Here is a 27484-nt window from a genome sequence, read left to right on the forward strand (position 1 = left end):
CAATGCAAAGTGTAATGCACCATGGTAGGTATCCCAGTGTGTCACATGCCACCTATCCAGCACAATACTTTGAGATTTTTTCACAACTTGTTGTGGGATAGAAATGAGTCATGCAGGGATCTCAAGGGACTAGGCATCAAGTTTCTAGCATGCAATTTTCTTTGTTCCATAATGAAATGCATATCCCATAATTTTCAGGTTTTTTCTTTTTTAAAAAATCCCACAAACCCACAGGACCCTTTTTGCTATCAACCTTCGCTGACAGAAGCATAGAACTTGCACTGCTGTGTTCTCATGAATGTCGCAAGTACAGGATATACAGACCTCCAATATTTCCAGAGCCATAAGAATAACCATAACAAATGGAGATGATATGATTCTCATAAACAGAAATGAGTCCAAAAAGTTACCTTACCAACCTTGTGTGTCTGATTTCTTCAAGGCCAGAGTGCTAAAGGAGATAATGGAACAATTCTAGGCTGTGGTGATATTCCAGAAGCAGCTACAAATAATGAAACTAGTTCTGGGCCCAAGACTGTCGGGATCACATAGGAATGCAGATTTCGGATGATGAGTAGTAGCTACAGAACATTTGGGATGTGGTACGAATAGCATGCTTAGCAGGCTCAGCCTACTAGCTGGCACATCTGATTACCAGCTATTGCTTCCCTGACAGAGGTGCCTCACTCTTAAGGAGATATGGAAGGAAGATCTGGGCCCTGCCCTTTCCATCAGTTCTTAGTCCAGGGCTGGTGTGAAGCTATATGGGCACAATCCTCCCAGCAGTTTCTATATCTATTCCCCTTAGCTATTTCCCGCCTATCACAGGCTGCACCTGTCCCACCAGGACAGCCCCCTCTGTGGGACTTGTGCTATCTTGCAGTAGCCTAAGTGACCTTTGGGCAAGGAAGATGCAAGATTGGAGGGACATAACCCCACAGCATCTCTCTAGTTTGGTAACAATTCACTCACTGCTGGGTGCTGTTGGGCTTCCTCAACCTTGGTCATAGAAACTGTACTTCTGCCCTAGTAGCTGTCTCAGTTATCAGGCTCTTAACAATCCTTCCTTCACATAGGGAGGCCACAATAACCTGAACTGAGCCAGGCTCTCTCTTTTTCTTCTCCTTCCAAGCCTGGCACTGGTTGCAGATATAGCAAGGCAGAGCTAGATGGGTCCACTATCTCTCTCTAACCCTTTTTGTAGTAGTTTGAAGTATTTCAACTTTACCACAAAACACATTCCAGGACTGGTGTGCCATGTTTGCCCCAGACTTCCAGCACAGGGACACCAGAAAGAAATGCACTAACAAATTAAACAAGCAAGACTAGCACCCCGGAAGCCTGTAGCCACTGATTGTCACTGGTTAGTAGGAGAGCATTTTGGAGTTGGGAAATCCACTGTAAGGCCGGTAGTCATGCAAACATGTAGATCCAGTAGTCATGGCCTGCTATGTAGGCCTGTAACTCAGACATAGGGGATGGATCTGCAGCAGTGGGTCTCCCAAACTGTGATAGGGCAAAGGCTACACACAGATCCCTGTTTTGGCACTATCCCACCTTATCAGAGCAGGGGTGACCAAACCTGCCAAGCTGCATATGACAGCCTTCAGACAGTTGAGAACTGGGGCTTGGGATTTCAGCCCCACTTTTGCTGAAGCCCCAAGCCCTGGGAGGTGCACCCCACAGGGCTGAAGCTCAGATACCCCTCTCCCAATGGGCAGAAGTCCCTATCCCATAATTCCACTGCAAGGCAGAGATCCTGAGCTTTCCCCACAAGCCTGGTAAGTAGAGAATGGAGGGGGAGAGAGAGAGGATTGTGAGTGGCACCGTGAGCCACACAATGCAAAAGAGTCACAGTGTGGCCACTCCTGCCATTGAGGACATCAACAGAAAAGGCTACCTTCCTACAATTACGCAAGCATTGGTAGATTGGAAAGGCTTCACTGAGAGTGTTCTTAAAGATGTGACCATCATGTATCTTCCCTGACCAGCCCACGCTGAACTCAGAACTGTTCACAGTGCTGCAAGAAACATTCTTTCAATTGGCAGATTACCCCTGGTAATGCTGAAGTGCCAATAGTGACCCTAGGAGACCAAGCCTACTCCCTGCTTCCCTAGCTCATGAAGCCACACAGAGACACACTTTGACAGAAAAAAGGTAAGATTCAACTACCAGCTTAGCAGGTGTAGATCAACAGTTGCTAGACTGGGAGAGATGCTGGTGGTGTTTACTCACAAGACTGGATCTTGGTAAGAAAAATATCCAGTGGTTTTAGCTGCCTGTTGTTCCCTCTTAATATCTGCAAGGCAGGGGAGGGCTTCCTGTAGACCAGTGGTTCTCAAACTGAGGGCACAGACCACTAGTGGTCCACAGCTCAAGCTCAGCCCCCATTTTCCCCCACAGCGGGGAGCCCGTGTTCGTACTCCAGCCTCGCTCTCCCTTCCCTGCACAACTGTAGTGCCAGCTTCAGCTTCCTGTCCTGGGGGGAAAAAGGGGAGAAGCCCCAAGACTCATTGCACAATCCATCTCAAGGGGAAGAAGCGCTCCCCCACCCTCTGCTGGGGGAACAGCAGCATGTAAGTGTGCTGCTTGGAGGCTTTCCCCTTTGCTCCTATTGGCCAGAATCCAGCCAACGGGAACAGCAAGAGGCGGTACCTGGGAACAGCATGGGGTTCAAGGCAAGTCAATGCTCCCCTCCCTCATACCCAGATCCCCACACCTCCAGCCCCCTCACACACTACCCCTCACTGAGACACCACACCCCCAGTCTGCTACTGCACCCTTCCCCCAGCCAGACACACTATCCACACCCAGCCTGCTCCTGCACCCTCCCCATTGGCCAGACACCTTACCCCAGCCCTCTCCTGCACCCTCCCTCCAGGCCACACACTGCACTTTCCCTTGCTCCTATACCCTCCCCCTGGCCAGACACCCTATTCCCAAGCCTGCTCCTGTACCCTACCTTCCACCCAGACCTTGCATCCTCACCCCCTCCTGCATCCCACCTCTTACCCAGATCCTGCACCCTCATTCCTCTTGCTGGCAGCTCTGTCCCACACACTGAACCCCCGATTTTTGTCCCAACCCCAGAGCCTTGGGGATCCACAAAATCCACCAAGCCCAGAATCCCAAAAGAGTTAATCTGGCCTATGAGCAGGGCTCGACAAATAATGTAATCTACTTGCCCGTGGCGGGTAGATTACAACCCGGAAGAGCATGCGCAGAGCAATCTGAGCATGCACAGAATGCAGAACCACGCAGCTGGCGAGCCCGGCCTATGAGAATCCCTGAACCTCAGTCCTCCCTCCCTGTCCCCCTCCACCAGTGGGGCTAGAGTGCCAGAGGAGTGAAGTGTTTCAGTTGGGGGCCACATCAATGAGGGTTGGGGATTTTTTGAGGGTTTTTCTTGTTTTTGTTTTCCCCTGCTTCTCATTTGTGTGGTCACCAACTGATTTTTCTGTGGGTTAGTGGCCCCTCACATAAAAAAGGTTCCCCACCCCTACCATAAACAAAGAAAACACAGGAACTTTGTGTGTTGGATATACATTAATATTTTACTTTATTTAAAATGAAATTTGATAAACATGAGAAAGTTAAAGTGCTTAGTCTGTTTAATAATTTAAATTAATATTTCCTTTCTTACTGGTTAAATTAAACCATTCTCCCTAGCTGCAGCACTAGCAAAATGGCTCTAGAATAATTATGGAATTAACGGTGAGTTTCCATTAGCAACTTGTGGTCCACAGAAAAGTTTGCATTGAGCCAGGTGGGCCATGGGCCAAAAAGTTTGAGACCCACTGCTTTAGAGATGGAGATGCTGTCGGCTAAGTTTGAATAGAGTGACAAAAGGGCCACTACAAAAGGAAAGTGGAACTGTGCAGATGCAAGATGCTGTGAAATAAAGCTTTAACAGTCAACCATATTAATGTGCTGTGGTGGACTGTGCTCTGGCCCTGAAGGTTTTGGGCTGTTAGAACTATGCAGTGCTTGGTACAGATTTATAAATGTTATACTGCATCTTTCAGTGTAGCTACAAATATTTGGGGTTGGGAAGGAATTTTCCTCCAGGGTAGATTGGCAGAGGCCCTGGAGGTTTTTCACCTTCCTCTGTAGCATGGGGCACAGGTCACTTGTGGGAGGATTCTCTGCATCTTGGGGTCTTCGAACCATCGTTTCAAGGACTTCAATATCTGAGACACAGGTGAGAGGATTATTCTAGCAGTGGGAGGGTGAGAATCTGTGGCCTGCATTGTGCAGGGGGTCAGACTAGATGATCATAATGGTCCCTTCTGATCTTAAAGTCTATGAGCTACAAATAAGCGGTACTTGTGTCAGTTTCATCAAGATTTCTGAGGAAGATACAAGGGACATCCCTATATACATAATCTGCTCCAGATGCCCTGTCTCCTGCCTAACCCTACAGGGAACAAAAAGCTAGCAGTACAAAAGGCAGTGGTAGAGTTCCCTCTGAATTTTTTATCTCATGCAAGAAAAGTCAATACCTTTGTCTTGGTAACTTGGGGGTGAGCTGGGAACCATCTTTACACTTTAAACCAGGGCTAGGCAAGATGAGGCCAAGGCACTGCATCCAGACACTTATTTATATCTTGCTGCCCATGCCACCAAATTTCCAGCTGGTGGCTCAGGCAGCAGGATCCTATTAAATAGCTCATGGCTCCTGGTCACAGCACTACGCCAGCAGGGACTGGAGCCACTAATCCTTTAAATTGCTATTTAAAATGCTTGCAGCTCCATGCCCCACCTAGGGATGTTAAATTTAGATTAATTGACTAATTAAATAGTCAATGCAATTTGCATCGACTATTCAATAGTCAATAAGAGCACCTTTGCCTTAGAAGTGTAGCAACAGCCCCAGGCTGTTGCTACACTTCAAAGGTGAAAGCACTGAGGGAAGCACATGGCCAGCAAGGGGCTCAAGCAGTTCCCCACTGGCCCAATTCTCCCCGAGGCATTTCAAAGCCACAGTGCCACATGGAGCCCAGGGTCAGTGGGGGAGTCCCCAGCTGGTCCCAAACTGCAGCATTTCAAAGTGGCAGCACTGCGTGGAGCCCAGGGCATGTCTGGCCCCAGACTCCACATGGTGGTGCTGCTCTGAAGCGCCCCTTCCTTCCCCCTGCCCCTCCCCCAACTGCCTCTTTCTGATAGAGGCAGCAAGGGAAGGGAGCAACTAGTGCATCGACTATCCAAAAAGCATTTGCTTGTCGAATAGTTGATTAGTCATTCACATCCCTAACCCCACCACTACCTCATTGCCTGGCAGCCGCCCAGGAATGCTGTGCCTATTTAAAAGGATTGTGGCTCCAGCCCCTGCTGGGGTAGTATCACAACCAGCAACCCTTTAAATAGCCACACTAACCCTGGGTAGCTGCCAGGCAATGTGTTACTGGTGAGGCTGGGAGGTGCAAACCCTTTGCTGTGTTTTTAATCCCAAGTTTCCAGCCCCAAACAACTCTGTGGGGAGGCTAGTCCCCAACCCCACGCCTTCCATGGGATGGGGGAAGAGAAGGAGCCAGGCTATGACCATGTACCAAAATTAATTAATGGCACCCCTGTAAAAATTACTGCCCACCCTTGTTTTAAACTCTGAGGGAAAATATGTGCTCATACCTACCTATGGTTCCTTCCACTTCATTGGGTTCATCTGTGCTCTACTTAAGGAACTAGCTATACTGTGTCAAAGTCACAAATAGGTCCTGACATAGCTGGACTCTTCCCAACACATCTCCCCCAATACCTTTTTCCTTACTTTTCTTGGCAGGAGTCTGTGTCTAAGGCTCCTTCAAGGTATACACAGGGTCTGAGGATGGTGGTACGGTCTTTGCCAAATATGGAATATAACTCATGGTAAGAATTCCAGATCTGCAACTTAGCACATCAATTGTTGGCCTCTCTGACCTTGCAGTATGTCTGACACAGTTTCTTCACTTTCACCTGACACTGCTACTGATCCCTGTCATACCTCTTCACCTGCATCTCCCGTTCAATCTTTTTGTAAATGTGAACTTCAACAGCTGGTCTGTAGCTGTGCTTTCAAAGCTTGTTCTCACCACAGACCCAAAAAATCCAATACCTCCAGCCTACTCCTAGCAGCAACACAATTAGTGAGTGGAACCAGCAGAGTTTGTTGTGCAGTTGAACAAGGGAGAGTTGCTACGTGTGTTCACCAATGTAGACAATCAGGAAAATGCATTTCCAAAAACAAGAGGGAGTGGCTTCCACTTTAAGACCCCTGGACAGTGGAATTCACAATTGTAACCAGCGGAAACTGCCAGGTATTTTGGGACAGTTGGAGAATCACCAGGGTTGACATAGTGCAGTACAAGTGTAGATACTGTTTGACCTGACTTCAGTAGGTCAACTATGGCTCAAGGCCATTCAAAAAGATGGTTTTACTGCATCACCTTAACAGGGTACTTATGTTAGCTAAAGACAAATCTGACTATGCACCAACAGGGTCAACACAAATTAACTTATGTTGACCTAACTTTGTAGTGTAGACCAAATCTCCGTGTGTCATGTAGGTGACCAGTGAGTGTGTATGCTGAATGAATAGCTTCTTCCTATTCTGAGGGAGGTTAAAAAAGGACTATACAGTTCTTCATGCCCTACAGTTCAAAGTGGAAGAGAGAAGAGCAGTATCAGCTAAATTTGACTTGCTTAAAAATACAGTCTTTCATCAGAATCAGGAGGAAGCAGCTTGCATGTATGCATGCTTCCAGGCTAATGCTGAATTATAAATCACCTTCCTGGACCCCACCACCCCCAAGTCATTTGTAATTTTTAGAGCTCTGCAATATGGCCATCTTAGTATGTTACAAGCAACCATCTATGAAGAATAGGAATTCTAGGTGATGTGCATTTCATTTACTTATTCTTGTGAAATAAAGTCTTATAAACCTACTATCAAAATAATTCATAGACTATCCAGAGACTTTGAGGAAAGTAGTTGTCAGATTCCATATAAGACAAAGAAAAAAAGTGCAAGAACTATTGCAACTGTCACAAATGAAGCACTAGCTAACAAAGTCTGCAATAGCATCAGACAAATGACTGTTAAACTACATCTATGCTATAAGCTAGAGATGCAATTCCCCATCTCTCACGCACATATACCTGTGCTAGCTTGATGAGAACTAGCACAAATATAAATAGTAGTGTAAGCCACACCAAGCATGTACCCACAGGGTTCAAGCGGGTTTATACTCGGTATGATACTTCTGCTACTGCAGCAACACTGTTATTTACACTTGTACTGGCTTTCATGATGTGTGTACACAAGCTGGCAATCACACCCCAAGCTCGTTGTGAAGACACAGCCTCAGTCTACTTAGAGCAAGGAGAGTAACCTGAACTGAATTCTTGTGCCCACCTGAAAAATCTGCCTACACTTCCAATTTTACTCTAGAGAAATGAGCAATTTAGTGATCAGGAACATGTACAGCAATATCGCTAGATTTAACTGACTGCTCTTCACTTTAAATATTTTGTCAAATATTTCAAAACCATATCTCATTTTCCATTCCAAATATGTCATGTGTCATGCAGGTAGTAAAAACTACAACAAAAGCCCAATTCTGAAATTCTACCCCATACAGCAAAGCACGCTGCAAAACCCTTATTATTCTCTCATTCCTGAATAACTGGCTCCTTCAGCTTGACAATAATAAACAATTTAGATTACCCTAACTTTATTACTGTCGTGAGTAGTGTCACTTCTAGGCATAACTGAACATTAAGGAACTGTAGGACAACTGAGATTCCCCAAGAATTCTTTATCCCAATTAAGCTAGCTAGCTTTGCTACCACAGGCTTGGAACTAGGTTCTCTTACCATTTCATTAATAAAGTAGTGAATCTTAATCCAGCCTTTAAAATGCCAAGAAAAACTTATCTGCCCAGACCCAAAGTCTGATTCACTGATTTTTGATGACTACTTAGTTAGAAAGAAATCATATATATTTACTCAAAGTAGAAATTTTCAGAAGGTAGTTTTAAAGAAATCTAAAATCAAAATAAAGATTAAATTGGGAACGAGGAAACCATATCACTTACTAAGAAATAGACATTAGAAAAAAAAATCAGATCAGCTACTTTTCCTATTTAGAAATTCAAATGCTATTAAAACTGAATAACCTATAAAGAGGGATATCAGACCCAGACATTTGTAAACAAAGAAAATATCATTAAACACTGAAATTTTGAATATTTTCTGGATTAATTGTACAAAGATGTCAGTCATTAACCCCTAAAAATGAGTAGTCCTGTGGCACCTTGGAGACTAACAAAAATATATAGAATCATGACTTTCGTGGGTAAAATGCACTTTATCGAATGAGTTGGAATGGAAAACTCATCTCGTGAAGTAGGTTTTATGCATGATTCTATATTTTTTTGTTAATCTCTAAGAAAGGTGTCACAGGATTACTCATTTTAAAGCTTAAGACTAACACGGCCGCTCAGACTTATCAACCCCTAAGATACAGATATTAACAGCCACTGTTTTTAGTATTCCAATTGCCAATGGAATCCCTAGTCACATCTAACTATTTCTGGACACCTATTATGAGATTAGTCCATTCACGTAACACTCGATTCAGAACACCACGTACTCTGTCAGTTACAATGCAAAAAGAGCAGACATGCAAAAATCAACTGTTTACCTATTCACCCTTAAAAAATAGTTTACTGAAGAGTTGGACTTCTGAAACAAAACTTTATACAGAAACTTGTCTATACTCCTGTGTAATTCAAGATTTAGAATTTAAATCCTGTGTTCAATAGCTAAGATCTAAATATCTCTTCTATAATTTTCAAGCATCTACAAACAACTGTTGATATTTAAATACATATCGTCATGTGCGCCCTATTACATTGCACAGATTTTAGAATTCAGGTGACAGCAAGCTGTATTTGATAAAGTAAAAACTGGGAAACTATTTGTTAACTTTCAACCACCTAGCTACTCCAAATATTGGAGCAGCCATTCATCAGTCAGACCAGCATTACTTCAGAATTCGGATGGCAGGGAAAGAATTTTCTGACCACTTGGCTGTATACTCCCTTATCCCACGCCTGAGAGCGCAAGCATGTAAAATGAAGTTATAGTTCAGAGCAATTTTCTGTACAAGAGTACACTGAAAAGATTATACTCACCTATTTTTTTTAATCAAACAACAAATGGTCTGGTAGCACTTCATAGACTAACAAAACATGTAGATAGTATTATGAGCTTTCGTGGTATAGCCCACTTCTTCAGATGACGGGAGTTTTGAGTTTAGGATGTGCAGACCCCAAAAAAATAGGGGAGAAGGGGAAGGAAAAAAAAGGAAGGGGGTGGAAAACAAGGGGCAGAGGGTATGAAAATATCAAAGGGAAAAACAAGTAGGCAGTGTGTCAATTGTATACATTATCTCTGTTTATTATAAATTAAGCTGTAAGTGGAAGAACCTCTCTCAGAACTACACCTAATTTATGATAATTAATAACTAAATATCTGTCTAGACTAGAGAAGATATTTTAAAAGGTGTTAGCAAAAAAATTTTTAACACAGGCAAACTTCCAAAACTTGTTAGCTATTTGACAAATAGCACATTTGTCACATTGCAAGCATTGATTCTTCCTGGCCCCCCATTCAAAGGGTTTACCTTGACCAGAAAAGATACAAACTTGCTTGTCTGTAAGACTGTGTAAAGACCAATTAACTAATGCCTTTCAAAGAACATATTTTAAAAATACAACCTTTTATGCTGACTTACACAAGCCCTAAGAGAATATGTTCACTGAAGCTTTGGCTACACATATTGTACTTAGTTAACTAAAGAGATTGAGAAATTGATTCTATTTAACACTGTCCAACACAAGGGGAACTTGCTGATTTAGCTTGTTAATAAACCAATTTAGTTACAACTATACAATTTGCATGGTTGGGCAAGGCTTAGATTTATGCAATTCCTGAAGAATTCTTGAGGTTTCCTTAAATCAGCAAGCATTCATAATGAACATTTAACTCCAGACAATTTCCTTTTAAAAACAGTTGCTACTTAGAATTTGAAGAGACATAGATTTATGAGATGTTTTGCTTATGCTTAGGCCCCGTGCGTACAAGTATACAGTTTAAAGTTCACTATACTATACAAACATTTAATATTAGACAGATTAAGGGGAGGTCTACATTAAACTTTTGTTGGTAATGCTGGAACTCTGGCAAAACTTAAACCAGCAAAAACTCTTAATGTGCATACATTTATACATGCATAAAAGTGTTTTTGCTAGAACACAAAAGTCTCTTTTGCCAGAATAGCTTATTTCATGCATTGAATCAGTACATGCTATAATGGCAAAAGAGGTATGTTTGCTAGTATAAACTGCACCTACATTAGGAGGGCTAGTTGATACAACTGTACCAACAAACTTTTTTTGAACCAGAGACATAGCTTAAGTAAAATGATTGCCTCAAAACTACAAATTCACCTCTAAAATATGCAAATAAGATATAAAAATTAAACTTTTTAAATTATCAAAACAGTAGAAAGTGCTATATACAAAATATGCAATTACTATGAATTAATTGAGTGTTTTAAAGTGTTGAGAAGCTAGCCCTGTGAAAGAACACTGTATGAATAAGAGAAAAGTTATTTAATATTACAAAATAGCTTTAAAAAGCAAATTTAATGCATAAGTAACTACAAACAAAATAAAATAAAGCCATCCCAGGAACAGAATGCATGGGGAGGAGGGGAGAGAGAGAAGAGAACCCAGTTCTTCATATGCCAAGGCTCCATGGTTAACATTTGCCCTTGGGGGAAAAAACCCTAAAAAAACTAAATAAAAACTTTAAAATAGAAACGTCTCACATTTGTGAAGAATTCCTAGACTTGACACTGTCACAGCAAAGGAATGTGTAGATTATATCACGTAAAGCTTACTGGTGCGTTCTAAAGGACGTGGCAACTGCTGGCCATTAATCTTTAACACAAAGAAGATTCAAGTCTAACTACAAAGACAGACAATATCTTAGGTAATTTACAGTCCCCCACCCCCCGACACACACACAGACAACTGTTTAACCTAATGGGCAGGCCTATGTGGATCATAGTAATGCGTCTCCAAATACATCACCATTCAGTCTACAAAGTCACATTTCTCACGAAGTCTTGCACCAATTCAGAGAGAGCTTATGGATACTGAACAGGCACGAAACGGCTGGAGCGGGTGGAAAAATAGTCGCCAAGCAAATACGATCACATAAAGGCTCAGTCTCAGACAAATGGACAAAGACTCCCCCCCCGAAAGGAATTAGCAACGTGCGGCTCGAGGTTTGCATCGGGACTAACACGCCCCAAGAACAATGTGTTCCCCGCTGCCGGGAGGGGCGGGGGGATGGAGGGTTGCCTCTATTGATTACACAGGGAAAAACCCAGCTGCTGCTGCAATGCAACACACACCGATAGAAGGGCAGCGCTTCTCCCTCCCCGCCTTGGACACGGGATCGCGAGCAGCCTCCAGCCCCGCAAAAAAAAAGACGCGCCAGGAGCTCACAAGCTGGCCCCACGCGCCGCCCAAATCACAGGGGCTCTCACGCCATGTACGGGCAGCCGCGCCCGGCCCGCTGGCTCCCCAAGGCGCCGGGCGGGCTGGCCATTATCCCCGCGGAGCCGGAGCCAGCCCTCCCCGCCCGGCGCCCGCACAACGGCCCCCAGGGCGCTTCCACAGAGCAACAAGCCAACGGCGCAGGCGGCAGAGAACCCGCCCCTCGAACAACGCCCCCCCCTTCCCCACAGACCCGCGCGCTTTCCCCGGCTACCTCCGCCTAGGCCCCCCCGCCGGGCCCTCCTCCCACCGGAGACCCCCACAGCGCCCCCCATGCGAACACCGCGGTGCGGAGGCCCCTCACCTCATGGTGCTGCCCGCGTCGGGGAGCCGCTCTCCCCCTTCCTCTCGAGCCGGTCCTTCAATGGGCAGCGAAGTCCCTGAGTGCGAGCGAGTTCTCCGTTCAGCCGCCGGGTCGGGCCAGACCCGACCACAGCGGGGGGTGAGGGGAACGAAGAGGAACAAACCAACTCCCGGAGTAGGGGGGAAGGGGCGGGAGCGCCTGCACCAGAGCGCGGGCGTCTCGAGACACCGGTTTGCTTGAGAGGGTGGGGGGCACGGCCGCACGCAGGGGACGCGGTGGGCGGAGCGGCGGGGCCACGCCCACTACTGGTCTGCATTCCGTGTGGATTCTGAAGTGGGGAGGAGCAGGGAATGAGCAGCAATTGTGGGAGAAATGAACCGGGGTTACTAGGCTTTGGCGACCCCTGGCGGGGAGTGGTGGCCCCTCTGCACACTTGTGCAGGGCTGGGGTTCCTGTGCATAGAAGCAATGCATACAGTAATGGACCCTCCAGTGGTTTCTCTACCAAACATAAGTTCAGATATTGTAGGGGATTATTTAGCCTGTCTACTTATTGTTCAAACCCCAGGTGATATCTCTGCACAACGGCATTGCATAAACTGTTGAATGTTACAGTCTCCTGTACACAGCACTGCATTCATTATTGATGAGCAGTGCAGTGGTTTTTCTACATGTTTGTATTCCATGCACTGATTGCAGATGATACCAAGCTGGGAGAGGTTGCAAGTGCTTTGCAGGATAGGGTCATGATTCAAAATGATCTGAACAAACCAGAGAAATGGTCAGAGGTAAATAGGATGAAGTTTAATAAGGACAAATGAAAACTACTCCACTTAGGAAGGCACAATCAGTTTCACACATACAGACTGGGAAGTGACTGTCTAAGGAGGAGTACTGGAGAAAGGGCTCACCAGTCATAATGGACCACAAGCTAATTATAAGTCAACAGCATGACACTGTTGCAAAAAAGCAAACCTGATTCTGAGATGCATTAACCGGGTTGTTGTGAGAAAGACCTGAGACATAATTATTCCACTGTACTCTGCACTGGTTAGGCCTCATTTGGAGTATTGTGTCAAGTTCTGGGCACCACATTTGAAGAAAGATGTGGAAAAATTGGAGCGGATCCAGAAAAGAGCAATAAAAATGTTAAAGGTCTGGAAAATATGATGTATGAGGGAAGACTGAAAGAATTAGGTTTGTTTAGTTTGGAAAATAGAAAACAGAGGGGACACGATAGAAGTTTTCAAGTACCTAAAAGGGTGTTACAAGGAGGAAAAAAATATGTTCTCATTGACCTCTGATGATAGGACAAGAAGCAATGGTCTTAAATTGCAGCAAGGGAGGTTTAAGTTGGACATTAGGAAGTTGTTCCTAACTGTCAGGTTGGTTAAGCAATGGAATAAATTGCCTCAGGAGGTTGTAGAATCTCCATATTTAAGAGAAGGTTGGGACGGACATCTATTAGAGATAATCTAGACGGTGCTTGGTCCTGCAGTGAGGGCAGGAGCCTGGACTTGATGACCTCTCCAGGTCCCTTCAAGTTCTAGTATTCTATGATTCCTGTGGTTATTCCCTTGTACACGTGCCCTGCAATACAAATGATCCATGTTCCAATTTTTCTTACACACACACACACATTATAATTCATTATTCCATTGGTCCTTATGAATGTGCAGTATGCATCCACAGAATGTACCCCTGAATACTGATGAATTTTTTTTGGTGGGTTCTGGATACATTAAGCCCACTTTTCCTCTGTGGCCTCTTTATGACATCTTTGCTAAAGCAAAGCACCAATAAGATAAGTGAATCAGTAATCTGGTACGTTCCGGGATAATATAGAGCTCTCTAGCCGGATGTATCTCCTCTGGCAAAAAAACCCAAGTTAGAGGCACGGCAGGGTCATGAGTCAGGGGGAGCATTTAGCTATTCTCAATTGAGCCAATACCTGTTGTAGAATCATTACAGTTCAATGTAAATTAGAACAGCCCTCAGACAATGACTAGAGCAATCTTGGGATCTCTTCCATTTCTTCTGAGGTGCAATCAAGCTTAGCTCATCCACAACTAAGAATCAGAATAATTTCAATTCCCTATCCCCTGAAATCCATAGAATTGGGTTTTTTTGTTTGTTTGTTTTTTTCATATCCCAGCTGACATAAGGTCTTAGGAAAAATGGAGGGGAATAAATTACATTTAGTTAGTCTTCCCCTATGAGTCCCCTCGGTGGCAACCAAATTACTTTGCAAGCCCCCTTAGACTGGTTCAATGAAATCTGCAAAGTCTTGCATATATCACTAGTATTACACATGTCACTATTGGGGTTGCCAACCTGTGAAGACCTGAAGTCTCAAGCAACTAAAGATTAATCTTTAATTAAAGATATTCTTGGAAATTTCATCAAATTATATATCCAAAGTTGGAATCCTAGTCACTATGCACAATTCTATCCTCACTGTATCCACTTAGATCTTGATTCATCTACCTTTTCTTAAAACAAGTAATCCCTTACTCCACAAGGGTATGTCTACACTACCCTCCTAGTTCGAACTAGGAAGGTAATGTAGGCATACCGCACTTGCAAATGAAGCCCGGGATTTGAATTTCCCGGGCTTCATTTGCATAAACTGGGCGCCGCCATTTTTAAATCCCTGCTCGTTCGAACCCCGTGCCGCGCGGCTACACGTGACACGAACTAGGTAGTTCGGACTAGGCTTCCTAGTCCGAACTACCGTTACTCCTCATTCCACGAGGAGTAACGGTAGTTCGGACTAGGAAACCTAGTCCGAACTACCTAGTTCGTGCCGCGTGTAGCCGCGCGGCACGGGGTTCGAACGAGCAGGGATTTAAAAATGGCGGCGCCCAGTTTATGCAAATGAAGCCCGGGAAATTCAAATCCCGGGCTTCATTTGCAAGTGCGGTATGCCTACATTACCCCGCTAGTTCGTACTAGCGGGGTAGTGTAGACATACCCCAAGATACTTAGTCCCACATGCCATATAAGTAAAGTTGTTGAATTGGGCCCTTAATTTTTAGGCATGTATACAATCAGGGCAGTCTACTAAATTAGCTCTACAAAGTTAAATTACTCTGTGCTTTTGCAATTCTTCTAATTACCTTTCTATGTTCCCATGAGCATAAGGTACAGGACGTGATTTTAGAAAAAAAATAGGAATATTATTTCAACCACATGAACATTTGCTGTTACATCTTTCAGTAACCACATGTCCGTACTAAAAACAGATTTATATTTTGCTTTTAATTCTCCCACTGGATCAAAAACATGTTACACAGAACTTCAATCAATTTTTGTTCAGCCAATTTCTGTCAATCACTGAATACCTAGTCTCTCCTATCTCAAGTATCTACAGACATATTAATACCTTTACTGCTTTCCAGTCATAGGGGATGGGGATGGGGTTCCCTCCGCCTTCAAAAAGTATCATACCAGTTCCTCTAATTTTTACATTAGAAAAAATATAGAAGAAGCATTTATTTAAAAATTACAGATTCCACAGTTACTCTATTTATTTATGTTCTCATTTTCACATAATAAATATTTACTTTAATCCCCTTGAAAGCATTTAAAGTGCATTTATTTCACATTATACAGCCATCTCTTCACTGGACAGCACCATTTCTTAAACAGAAAATTCACATTCAAATAACTAATTCAGAGGTAGAGTAAGGAGGGAAAGTAAGAGGGAGATGTTTGTCTCCTTGATATATTGACCATCCAAGTATCAAATAATCCATCTTGACAGGCAGGTAACTTTGGCTACAATATACACAGATTGAAGAAAGGGACTAATATGAATCTGGCAAAGAAATCTGTTTATTGTTCATTGATTACTTTTCTAAAAGCATGTTGCTTTCAAAACTAACAAACACAAATTGTAGAATGACTATCACAGTTTGAAAAGCATGATATACTACAGGCTCTGATGGCTGATAATGGACCACCAATATTTAAATACATTATTTCAAGAATTCACTGTGATCTGAGATTAGCATATTATCACCAAAATATGTTCAGAGCAACAGGAAGGCTGAGAGAGCTATTCAGATAGGGTATGTCCAGATTACATTTTTTTCGAAAAAACTGCCCTTTTTCGAAAAACTTCACTGCATCCACACTACAATCGCGTTCTTTCAAAATTAAATTGAAAGTGGAGGGGGGTTCGACATTGGTAAACTTCAAATCAGGAGGAAGAACATCTTTTTCAAAAGATTTCTTTCAAAAATAAAAAGGCATGTGTGGATGCAGAACAGGGACGTTTTTCGAAAGAAAAGACAGTCGAAAAAAGCACAGGTACCCCAGTAGCCATTCTGTGAATAGCAATCAGGGCTTTCCTTTGAGAGAGCATCCATGCAGTCTGGACACTCTCTTTTGAAAAGGAGATCGCTTTTTCGATCCAATTTTGAGGTGTGGATCCTTTCTTTCTGGCACCCCAATACCTCCCTCCCCCAACTCACTGCACCCCCAACCTCACATAACCCAAACGTTCTGCTCTCTCTCCTGTACCCATACCTCCTCCCAGCCCTGTACCCCAATTCTCTGGTCACAACCTCCTCCTGTCCTTGGTCACAACCCAAACCCCTGTACTCCCTCCTGCACCCCAGTTCCTGCCCCCAAATCACAACCCCTTTCTGCCCAAGGTGACAGCCCAAACCCCTGCACCAGGTCACAACTGAAATCCATGTACCCCCTCTCAGACCCTACACCCCAATCCTCTGCCCCAGGTCACAATCCCCTCCTGTCCTAGATCACAACCCAAACCCCTGCACCCCAGTCTCCTATCCTAGGTCACAACTGCCTCCTTCACCCAAACACCCTCCTAGATCTCATGCCCCTTCATACACCCGATTCTCTCAAATTCCCTTCTGCACCTAACCTCCAGCCCAGACCCTGTACTTCCTCCATTAATATCATGAAAGAGAGCAGCCCTTGACCACTTTCCAAATTCTTGGAGTGATCCCCCCATAAAAAAATATTGCTCACCCCTGCTATAGGTTCTTCTGGACCATCTGCTTTACTAATATCCCCTGTGACTTGAAGAAAGTTGTTATCTTGCCTCTGTTCAAAAAGGGTATTAAGGCCAAATGCAGCACATATGGAAGTACTACAATATTATCAGTCCCAGGGAAAGTCTTTGTTCCAAGTCATTATCCTGCACCAACAATGCCCTTTGTGACAAAGACCAGGATACTCAGTGCAGTTTTAGACCTGGCCATTTCATGTCAACCAGATCTTTATGTTGAGAAGATGGTTGCATTTCATAAACCAGGAGCAGCACTTTTTATTGACTTCATCAGGCTTTTGATTCAGTTCAGCAAGCAAGTTTGTCATATCTGATGAAGTGACTCGGCATCCCTGGGAAGATCATGTCAATAGCAGAAGAGTTCTATAATGGGGGATAAAAAAACAACAGTGGTTGAGTCAATAGCAGATTCCTAGATTCCAAGGCCAACAGACTAAATCCGGATAAGACTAAACCAACAGCCTCCAGCTCCAGATTACAACCTGTTCAGTATTAACATGCCCAGACAGAATATTGAACAGTTAACCATGTCAGACGGTTCTGGAGGATGCTTGGAAGATGCATATACTCCTGCCATGTGTTGGGCCCTTTAGTTGTCTCTGTAAGTACATCATGCCAATGTTTTCTGTGGACCTATAGAACCACAGTTATACCAACTGTTGTACAGGAGCAAAACATGGGCATGAAGGAAAGCTGAAGAACACAACTGACCTTTTAAATTTCCATTGTCCAAATCAGTTGTTCCATATCAAATAGCAGGACAAGATCAGAAATGATGACATTCAAAGCTGAACCCAGCAACTGACTCCATCAGTGATGGTTTGATTTTGTTTCAGCAGCCTTACTGGTATAGATTCATTAGAATGGGAAGGCCAACAAATTAGAATATATACAAAGGAATACTGCTATAAATAGCTGGCAATCACATGGACATAATTTTCAGTGGCATGAAAGCATTACCAGAGATGGATGTTAACTGAATATCCAACCAGACCACTTTGCAAGAGATCAAGCTGGGTGGCATTAGATTTGCAAGACGGCCACATCCCTTTGGGATCTGTCATGATGATGAGGACGACATGTAAAGCTACTATTAAAAAGGATCATAGAATCATAGAATAATAGGACTGGAAGGGACCTCGAGAGGTCATCGAGTCCAGCCCCCCGCCCTCAAGGCAGGACCAAGCTCCATCTACACCATCCCTGACAGATGTCTAGCTAACCTGTTCGTAAATATCTCCAGAGAGGGAGATTCCACCACCTCCCTTGGCAATTTATTCCAATATTTGACCACCCTGAAAGGAATTTTTCCCTAGGAAAAAATCTAGGAAACCAGTCCAACTGAGAAGGGACGACAGCTGGAAGCCAGAAAAAGTTGTCATCATATAATACAGAATTTTAGAAATATCGACTTGAAAGGGTGGGACTAGATAACCTCTCAAAAGTGGGATCAGGTACACCTAGACCATCTGTAACAGACGTTTGACATACCTATTCTTAAACCTCCAATAACAAGGATCCCATAACCTCTCTTGGTAACCTAGTCTAGTGCTATCCTTAGAACATTTTTTTTCTCCTAACGGCTAACCTAAATCTCCCTTGTTGCAGTGCTGCCTCAGTCTTTTTTTCCCTCAAAACTAAGCATTCCTATTTTTTTAAACCTTTCATCATGGGGAAGGTTTTTTAAGTCTTATCATCCTTTTTATCACTTTTTCGTGTACTCTCTTGCTAATTTGACCACATCATTCCTAAAATGTGACACTCACAATGACATTGCACTCCAGCTGAGGCCACAGCAGTGCCAAACAGAGCAGGACAATTATCTGCCAGATCTTACATACAAGACTCTTGTTAACACACACCAGACTGATATTAGCCTTTTCTTCTTCAAGAAGTGTCCCCGTGGGTTCTCCACCTTAGGTGCTTCAGCACCGCTGAGCCCAGAGCCGGAGATTTGTGACAGCAGTATCCCTGGTTGGCCGCATATCCAAAGAGCTGGTGTGTGTTCTGAGGAGGCTAATGCATGTGCGCAGCCGCCCCTCCCTCCCAGTTCCTTCTCAACTGCCGTTGGCTATGGTCACAGATCAGCAGTCTCCCCTTCACCTCACTCAAGACTTACTTCTTTGTATATAGTTTATTTTAGATAAGTTCAGTTATAGTTTATATTCTCAGGGATAGTGATAGTTTATATTCTTAAACTTTTTCAAAAGAAAAAAGAAAAAAGGAGTGAAGCGGAAATCGCTTCACTACACTAGCAGAGCATAACAGCTGTGCACTACTGCAGACCCTCTGGGATATGCCAGGTTCGCCCGGATTCAAGATGTGTACCACCTGCAAACTTTCTATTTCAATCTCCAATGGCCAGGATCAGAGCATCTCGGACAGCATCATGCATCAGACAACAGCCCGCATTGCCTGAAGTTAACCAACTGCTCTAGGAGAGTGAGGGAGCTTCAATTAAAAATGCTCCAAATAGAGAACAGCTCAAGACAGCCCACTGACCCTGATCAATCCACCCCTCACACACAAAGATAGCCTGGGATGGGGTCGGAAAAGCGGCTTACGCTGGGTCGAGCCCAAAGGAATGGGAGAAGAGTAACCTTAATAAAGATCCTACTCCTTCTCTGGGACTGAGTCACCATCAAGGAAGCAATCAGCCCATGCTAATGTTGTACCTCAATCCCAAGCAAAGGGGTCGGACAAGCAGCCATCTAAAGGGACTGGCAAACACAAGAGCCGAGATCCCAAGCACATGTACCGCGCATCAAAGTGTTGACAAGAGCGAAGAGCAAAGCCTCCTTGTCAGCACCAGCAGGTAAATGTGTGCCAACAGCTGAGGGGCAATACAAACAGTGCTCGCACACAGCACCAAGCCGGAGCACATTACCTGATTCGACACCACCAACACCGCTGAAACACGCAGCACCGACAACTCATTTAGTGCTGTCACTAATGCCTCCTGCCTTTGCCCTCTGTTACCACCTGACCCACCCCTCATGCCTCAGTTCACAATGACAGCTGAACTGATGGTTCACTCGGTTCCGGGGATGCCCCTCTTTGGTACTGATGGAACTTGCCTGCGGGGCGTTCTCTCAGCCACTCCAGCCAGCTCTATAGCAGCAAGAGTTAATGACGATGAGGAGGAGATACATAAAACACTTCGAGCATCGAGGCATTATTCTCATAAGCATCTGCAACAGGCTTAGCAATGGCAGCCACCACAGTGGATGCCACCACTCATTATGCCTAACTGGCCACACTGGGACCTTTGGGCACTCTATACGCAACAATAGGTTACACAGCCTCCCAGGACACCACAGTCCCATTCATCAACCAGACAGCCCATAGAACATTACAGCTCTGACACAGAGGATCAGGACGGGGATACCATGGGGACAGATCACAGTTTACTACCTTCCCCACCTGCACATACTTCTGCCACATCTAAGGATGACACATTAATGCCTCCACCATCAACAGTGGGGGAGGATATGAAATTGTTCCAGGAGCTTTTCAAGAGGGTGGTAGATGCCCTGGAGATCCCTCTCTCAGATGCTCCTCAGTTGCAGCATAAACTCACAAACATTTTACACACATCTCTTCAATCAAAATTAGCTATCCCCATGAATGAGGCCCTCATTGACACAGCCAAAAATGTATGGAACACCCCGGCCACAATTTCAACAACCTACAAAAGAGCTGACAAAATACTATATAGCGCCTAAAGGAGCAGAATTTCTGTTCTCCCACCCAGCACCAAACTCTTTGGTTGTGGAAGCAGTCAGTCAAAGAGGGAGGGAACAAAATACACACACAGCTCCCAATGATAAGGATTGGAAGAGGCTGGATACTGTGGGAAAAAGGAGTATTCGTCAGCAGGCCTGCAGATCAGAATAGCTAACTACATCACAGAATTAGCCAAATTCACCACATATTTGACCAAATTGCATCTTTTATTGAATCTACTGTTGACACAAAGAGAGAACAGTTCAGAGCAAATGTTAAGGAAGCTACGCGACTAGCTCACACAGCCCTACAGGCTGCATTGGACTTCTCAGACACAACAGCCAAATCTTTGGCTTCAGCAGCGGTGATGAGGAGGGCATCATGGCTTCAGCTCTCCGGTTTTCTCAGAGAGGTCTAATGCACCATAGATGACCTCCCCTTTGAGGGCACAAAACTCTTCACAGAGGTTATGTCTACACTACAGTGTTATTTCGAAATAGTTTATTTCAAAATAACACGTCTACACACGAAATGCACTTCGAAATAGCATTTTGCTATTTCAAAATAGCACATCCACACTGAGTGGATGCTGAATCACATTTAAGGCTGGCTGGCACCAGTTCCGTCAGGGCACCAGGTCAGGACTTACTGTAGGGGGCTGCTGCCTGAGGCTATCTGAGGTCTGTGCTTAAAGGGACCCCCCTGGACAGCCAGTTCTCAGGTTTCCCTGCTTGCTTGTCTACCTCGATGAGGGACAGTAAAGCATTTTGTCTCTGCGTGCTCTGGTTGCCCTCACTCAGGACACCACAGCTGTCTATAACATGGAGCCAGAGCTGCCTCTGGGTTCTCTGGTGCTTCTCTTGGACACGTTGCTGTAACTCTGGCTGCACTTTCTGCAGGCTGCCATCCAGGAGGTCCCTCGGGGGGCTGTCTGTATCCAGGAGGCCCTGTGGGAGAACTTCCACCCTGAGGAGCACTAAGAGTCTCCCTGGTCTGCCCCACTGGAGGCTTGTGCCTCATTCCTCATTCACGTCCTTCCACTTATCCCTCCCTAATCTCCCTTCCTGATGTAAAACAAAATAAATGTATTTTCATGAACACAAACTCTCTCTATTTAACAAAACTGGGGGGAGGGAATGAAACTCTGGTGAGACTGGGGAAAGGAGGCGGGACGGAGAGAAGAGAGAGTGGGGGGGAATCTGGGAGGAGGGAGCTGGAAGGGGAAAGCAAGGGTAAGAAGAGGGAGGGGAAGCTCAGGGCTCAGGGTTGGGTGATCTCGCCGGACCAACTTGATTGTCATGCAAACCTGCTCCTGGGTTCGCATGTGGTCTTTGGTGGCCAGGATGGCACCTGTCCTGCCATAGATGCTGCGTTCCTCCATCTACTGCGGAGATCATGGACATTGGAGGCATCCTCCCCGCACCAACCTGAATAAGTTCCATGATCTCCACCCTGGACCAGAAAGGCGTCCGTCTTCTCTGAGCCCTGGCAGGCTCCTAGGAGCTGGCAGACTGCTCCTGGGGAGCAGTGGCTTGCTGGCTCATGTTTTGGGGCCACTGAATCAGAGGCAGTGACTGCTGGCTCTGAGCTGGCAGGCTTGGAGCTGGCACAGGCACTGTGGCCAGAGTCTACCCCTTTAAGGGCTCCCAGGGATCAGGGGAGGGAGTGTTCTTGGTTGAGGCTGGAGTGGCCACTAGGGCACCCTGGGAAGGCTGGAGGCCCCCTGTTTCGAAATAAGTGTCTACACAGCACTTATTTCAAAATAACTATTTCGAATTTGGTGTTATTCCTCATAGAATGAGGTTTACCAAATCTGAAATAAGCGCTCCACTATTTCGTAATAAATTCAAAATAGCGGTTGGCTGTGTAGACGCTAGTAAAGTTAGTTCAAAATAAGGGCTGTTATTTAGAAATAACTTTGCTGGGTAGACATACCCAGAATCCACAAACATGTCCCTCCATACCCTGAAGGACTCAAGGGCCATAATCAGGACATTGGGCATCCAGTTACCTGGTATAAAATGGAAACAAAATAGATTATTCCAATAAAGATACAGACCTTCATTGTTTAACCAACAACAGCAGCAGTATGACATCAGACAACATCAGCGACAGACAAGACGTAGACTGACATTGGAACAATCATTCACACAGCAACCATTGACATCCAGACAACAGTTTTGAAGTTCTGGTCGAGGGTCAGACAACCCCGATATTTCTAAGGCAGCAGCCAAGATCATCAACACTATTTGGCAACAGACTAGCCAATTTTTATGCGGCCTGGTGAAACATGACCACCGACAAATGGGTGCTAGAAATCGTAAAAACCGGTTACTGCATCCCATTCACAATCATCTCCCCATACCATCCTCCCCACCCGTCCCTTTTCAGGGACCCCTCTCATGTAAGCCTACTTCTACAAGAGGCGAAGCACCTCCTACTGTGGGGGCTATAGAAGAGGTGCTGAAACAACACAGGGGCAAGGGTTTCTATTCACATTATTTCCTTACCATCAAGAAGTCAGAGGTATGGAGATCTATACTGGATCTCCGCAAATTCAACTGCTACATCAAATACCAATGCTTCAAGATGCTTACCTTGGCTATGATTATACTTGCCCTGGGAAAAGGAGCATGGCTGTCAACCCTCGACTTCCAGGATGCTTACTTTCCCATATCAATCCACCCTTCACACAGAATATTCCTCCATTTTATAATAAAGGACAGACACTTCCAATACAGAGTGCTACCTTTTGGACTGTTGACTACACCTCAAGTATTCTCAAAGGTACTCGCAGTGGTAATGGCATACCTATTTAAAAACCAAATTACAATATTTCCCTATCTAGACAACTGCCTAGTAACAAGCCCTACACAACAGGAAACACAGCAATCAGTCTTGACAATCAGAGCCCTCTTTGACTCTCTGGGGCTACTTCTAAATATGGCAAATGTACTCTCTCCCCACTCAAACTCTAGAGTTCATAGGGGCACACATAGACTGTGTAAAAGCCAGGGCCTACTTACCACATCACAGATGGACCTCACTCAAGCTCTTGATACAGCACAGTCAAGTCCTTGTATAACAGTGCGATTATACTTGCAAATACTAGAGCACATGGCAGCAGCCACAATTGTAGTACCACATGACAAATTACGCATGCAACCATTACAAGCATGGCTATGCACAACCTATCAGCTTCACATCCAGCCTTTGAACAAAAGCCTGTCTATGCCCAACAGGATAAAATCCTCCTTTACATGGTGGACAATACACAACAATGTATATGTAGGAATCCCCTTTTAACAGATACCGCCATCAGCAACAATCACTATAGATGCCTTGCTACTGGGTTGGGGGGCTCACCTACAACAAGAACTCATGCAAGGCCAATGGACCCGTGATGAGACCAGGAGCCACATATCCCTCCTAGAATTAAGGGCCGTAAGGAATGTTTGCATGCACTTTCTTCCCCTGATTTGAAACAAAACAGTACAAATACTAACAGACAATATCTCCACTATGTATTATATCAACAGGCAGGGAGGAGCACGTTCACACCAGCTGTGCCAGGAGGACATATACTTCTGGGGATGGTGTATCCCATGAAATATACACCTGATTGCCACCTACCTATCAGTCAAAGACAATATACTGGCAGACAATCTAAGCAGTCAATTCCCACAAAACAACGAGTAGATAAACCAATCAATGCTAACTCACCTATGCAAGAAGTGGGGATTCCCGAAAGAGAAATGCTCGATGCCCACAGTACTGCTTCAGAGTGGGCATAGATCCCTGCTCCCTGGGGAATCCCTTGAGCATTCAGTGGATGGCACACGTGGCATATGCGTTCCCGCCATTTCCACTCAGAGTGATCCTCAAGATCAAACATGACAAGGCCAGAGTAATACTCATAGCACCCAACTGGCCCAGACAAACGTGGTACCCGTACCTGCTACAGATGACCATTTGGCCACCACATCTCTTTCCACCAGTCACATCCTTGTTGATGCAGCAGAACAGCTGAATTCCTCACCCAGCCATCCACAGGCTACATCTCCAAGCCTGGATGCTCACTGGTTAACCTGCACAGAAAGGACATTTCCTGAAGCAATACAGCTTGTCCTCACAAACTCCAGATGACCTGCAACAAGAAAGTTATACGGTCAAAAATTGAAAAGATTTGTGGCCTGGTGTACCACTCCACACCACAGTGCCTCACATCCTACAATACCTACAAAACCTACACAAGGCTAATCTCTCCATGAGCAAGGGTACACCTTGCTTCCATCTCTGCTCTACACGCCCCTCTACAGGGACATCTGATCTTCACACATCCTTTGGTCAAACGTTTTATATGGGGTCTATGCAACCTGTTTCCACCCTACCTCCTTCCCTCTGCTTCGGCACACAACATGTCTGGGGTAGAGAAGGAACTGAGTGGGGGAGCTGGCTGCACATGCACATTAGCCTCCTCAGAACACACACCAGCTCTTTGCATGTGTGGCTGGCCAGGGGTACTGCTGTCACATATCTCCGGCTCTGGGCTCAGCGGCGCTGAAGCACCTAAGGTGGAGCACCCATGGGGATGACCATCTTAAAGAACTCCAGTTACTGCACAGGTGAGTAACTTTCCCTTTTGCAACTGCATCACAATGTAGCTTCATATTCAATTTGTGATCCATTATAACTCCCAGATGTTTTTATCCTGTACTACTGCCTCTTCAGTTATTCCTTATTTTGTAGTTATGCATTTGATTTTTCCTTTTTACATGTAGTACTTTGCCTTTGTCTTAAGTGAATTTAATCTGTTGATTTAAGATCAATTCTGTAATTTGTTAAGGTCATTTTGAATTCTAATCCTGTTCTCTAAAACACTAGGAATCTCACCCAGTTTGGTGTCATCCACAAGTTTTATAAGCATACTCTAAGCCCATGGTGTCCAACACTCTAGTCACTAGTCACATGTGGCTATTTGGCCAGTTGAGTGTGGCTAATTTGCAATAGCAGTAGCCACTGTAGTGCCTACTGCTTCAGAACTGCTTGGACACCACAGCTAAGCCATTAATGAAGATAATTAATTAATACCAAACTCATGACAAACAGCTGCAGGATCCCACTAGATATGTTCTCCCAGTTTGACAGTGAAACATTGATAACTACTCTTCACTATGGTTTTTCAACCAATTTTGTACTACTAAATAATAATTTAATCTAGACTACTTTTCCCTACTTTGATTATAAGAACAGCATATGGGACTGTGTCAAAAGCTTTACTAACAATGAAGATATCATGTCTGCTACTTTTCCACTCTCTCATCCACTAGGCCAGTAACCCTATCAAAGAAGAAAATTACATTGTTTTGGCACGATATGTTCTTGGAGAAAAAAAAATCCATGTTGGCTATTACACAAAACTATTATTCCCTAGGTGCTTACTAAGTGATTGTTTAATTATTTGTTTCAGTATCTTTCCAGGTATTGAAGTTAGGCTGGTCTATAATTTCTAAGATATTTTTATCCCCCTTTTAAAAATAGATATTATGCTTGCCCTTCTCCTTCTCCAGTGGAAATGAACAGCAAGAAATACCACAGCTACAAAATGGATTATTTGAAATACCTAGGCAACCTAGATTCCTGATAATACAAGAGAAAGAGGTGAAAGATTGATTCCTGAAGACACAGAGTAAGGTATGATAGGATCTGTAACAGTGCTAGAAAAATCATTTCACATCCTGGAATCACAGAGGTCACCAAACACAGAGTTATTTTGGGTGTCAGCATTCACAAAATAACAAACCAGAAAAAATACCTGGATTAAAATGTAACAAGAAGCCTGGAGTGAATCATTTTAGCAGACATATGAAGGGGAAACCAGACAGATTATTATGGGGTTTAAAATCAACTACAATTAACTAGTCTCAGAGGGGCAACTGTTAGTCTGTAACTAAAAAAAACTTAAAAAACAACAATGGTCTTGTAGCACCTTAAAGACTAACCAAAAATATAGTTAGATAGTATCATGAGCTTTCGTGGGCACAACCCACTTCTTCAGATGACAAATATGAAGCAAGATGCACAGAGGTTGAATTATAAAGCAGAAAAAGAAGGGAGAGGGGGAGAGAGAAAAAAAATCCTGTCAGTTAAAGTGTCTGTACTAAATTAGGCTAATAGAGTAGGCTGTAAGTGCCCAATACTTAGCTTTTGATATCATTTTGGTGTTTGATATAACAGCCCATCCAGTTTATGTCTTTGCTCAAGCCATGAGAGATAGTATCAAATTTACATATGAAGGCTAGTTCCACAGACTCTCTCTCTGCTTGATTCCGGAAATTACTTTGTAAGGGTATGTCTACACTACAGTGTTATTTCGAAATATCTAATTTCGAAATAGTTAATTCGAAATAGCTTATTTCAAAATAACGTGTCTACACACAAAATGCATTTTGAAATAGTGTTTTGCTATTTTGAAATAGCACGTCCACACTGAGTGGATGTTGAATCGCATTTAAGGCTGGTTGGAACCAGTTCAGGCAGATCATCAAGTCAGGAGTTACTTTGTGTGGCCGCTGCCTGAGGCTATCTGAGGCCTGTGCTTAAAGGGACCCCAACTCCCACCCCTGGTTCTCAGGTTTCCCCGCTTGCTTGCCTATCTTGATGAGGGACTGCAAAGCATTTTTGTCTCTGAGTGCTCTGGTTGTCCTCACTCGGGACACCACAGCACTCTGCAACATGGAGCCAGAGCTGCCCCTGGGCACTCTCGTGCTTCTCTTGGACATGTTGCTGTGAGCCTGGCTG

At 44.3% G+C, this 27484-nt stretch overlaps 1 protein-coding gene and 1 long non-coding RNA gene across 13 annotated transcripts in view; both read right to left on the reverse strand.

Annotated features, from left to right (window-relative positions):
- Nucleotides 1-12172, reverse strand: part of ENAH (ENAH actin regulator) — a 192736-nt gene extending 180564 nt beyond the window's left edge. For 8 of the 12 annotated variants that reach the window (XM_075925292.1, XM_075925291.1, XM_075925290.1 and 5 more), the window contains exon 1: nt 9175-9233. In XM_075925292.1, the coding sequence (XP_075781407.1) occupies nt 9175-9218 (44 nt within the window). In that variant the 5' untranslated portion in view covers nt 9219-9233. Of the gene's footprint in view, nt 1-9174; nt 9234-11139; nt 11388-11465; nt 11694-11914 lie in introns of those variants that run through there. The other 4 variants (XM_006118028.4, XM_075925286.1, XM_006118031.4 and 1 more) reach the window with 3 other exon arrangements.
- A 3279-nt stretch (nt 12173-15451) lies between these two features.
- The window catches only part of LOC142828032 (uncharacterized), an 88692-nt gene continuing 76659 nt past the window's right edge, over nt 15452-27484 (reverse strand). Inside the window, exons 2-3 of the long non-coding RNA XR_012902949.1 lie at nt 24639-24830; nt 15452-17320 (exon numbers count right to left, since the gene is read on the reverse strand). This is a non-coding gene — a long non-coding RNA (uncharacterized LOC142828032). The remainder of the gene's footprint in view (nt 17321-24638; nt 24831-27484) is intronic.

The sequence above is a fragment of the Pelodiscus sinensis genome, chromosome 3 (assembly GCF_049634645.1).
Source record: "Pelodiscus sinensis isolate JC-2024 chromosome 3, ASM4963464v1, whole genome shotgun sequence".
Classification (NCBI taxonomy): domain Eukaryota; kingdom Metazoa; phylum Chordata; order Testudines; family Trionychidae; genus Pelodiscus; species Pelodiscus sinensis.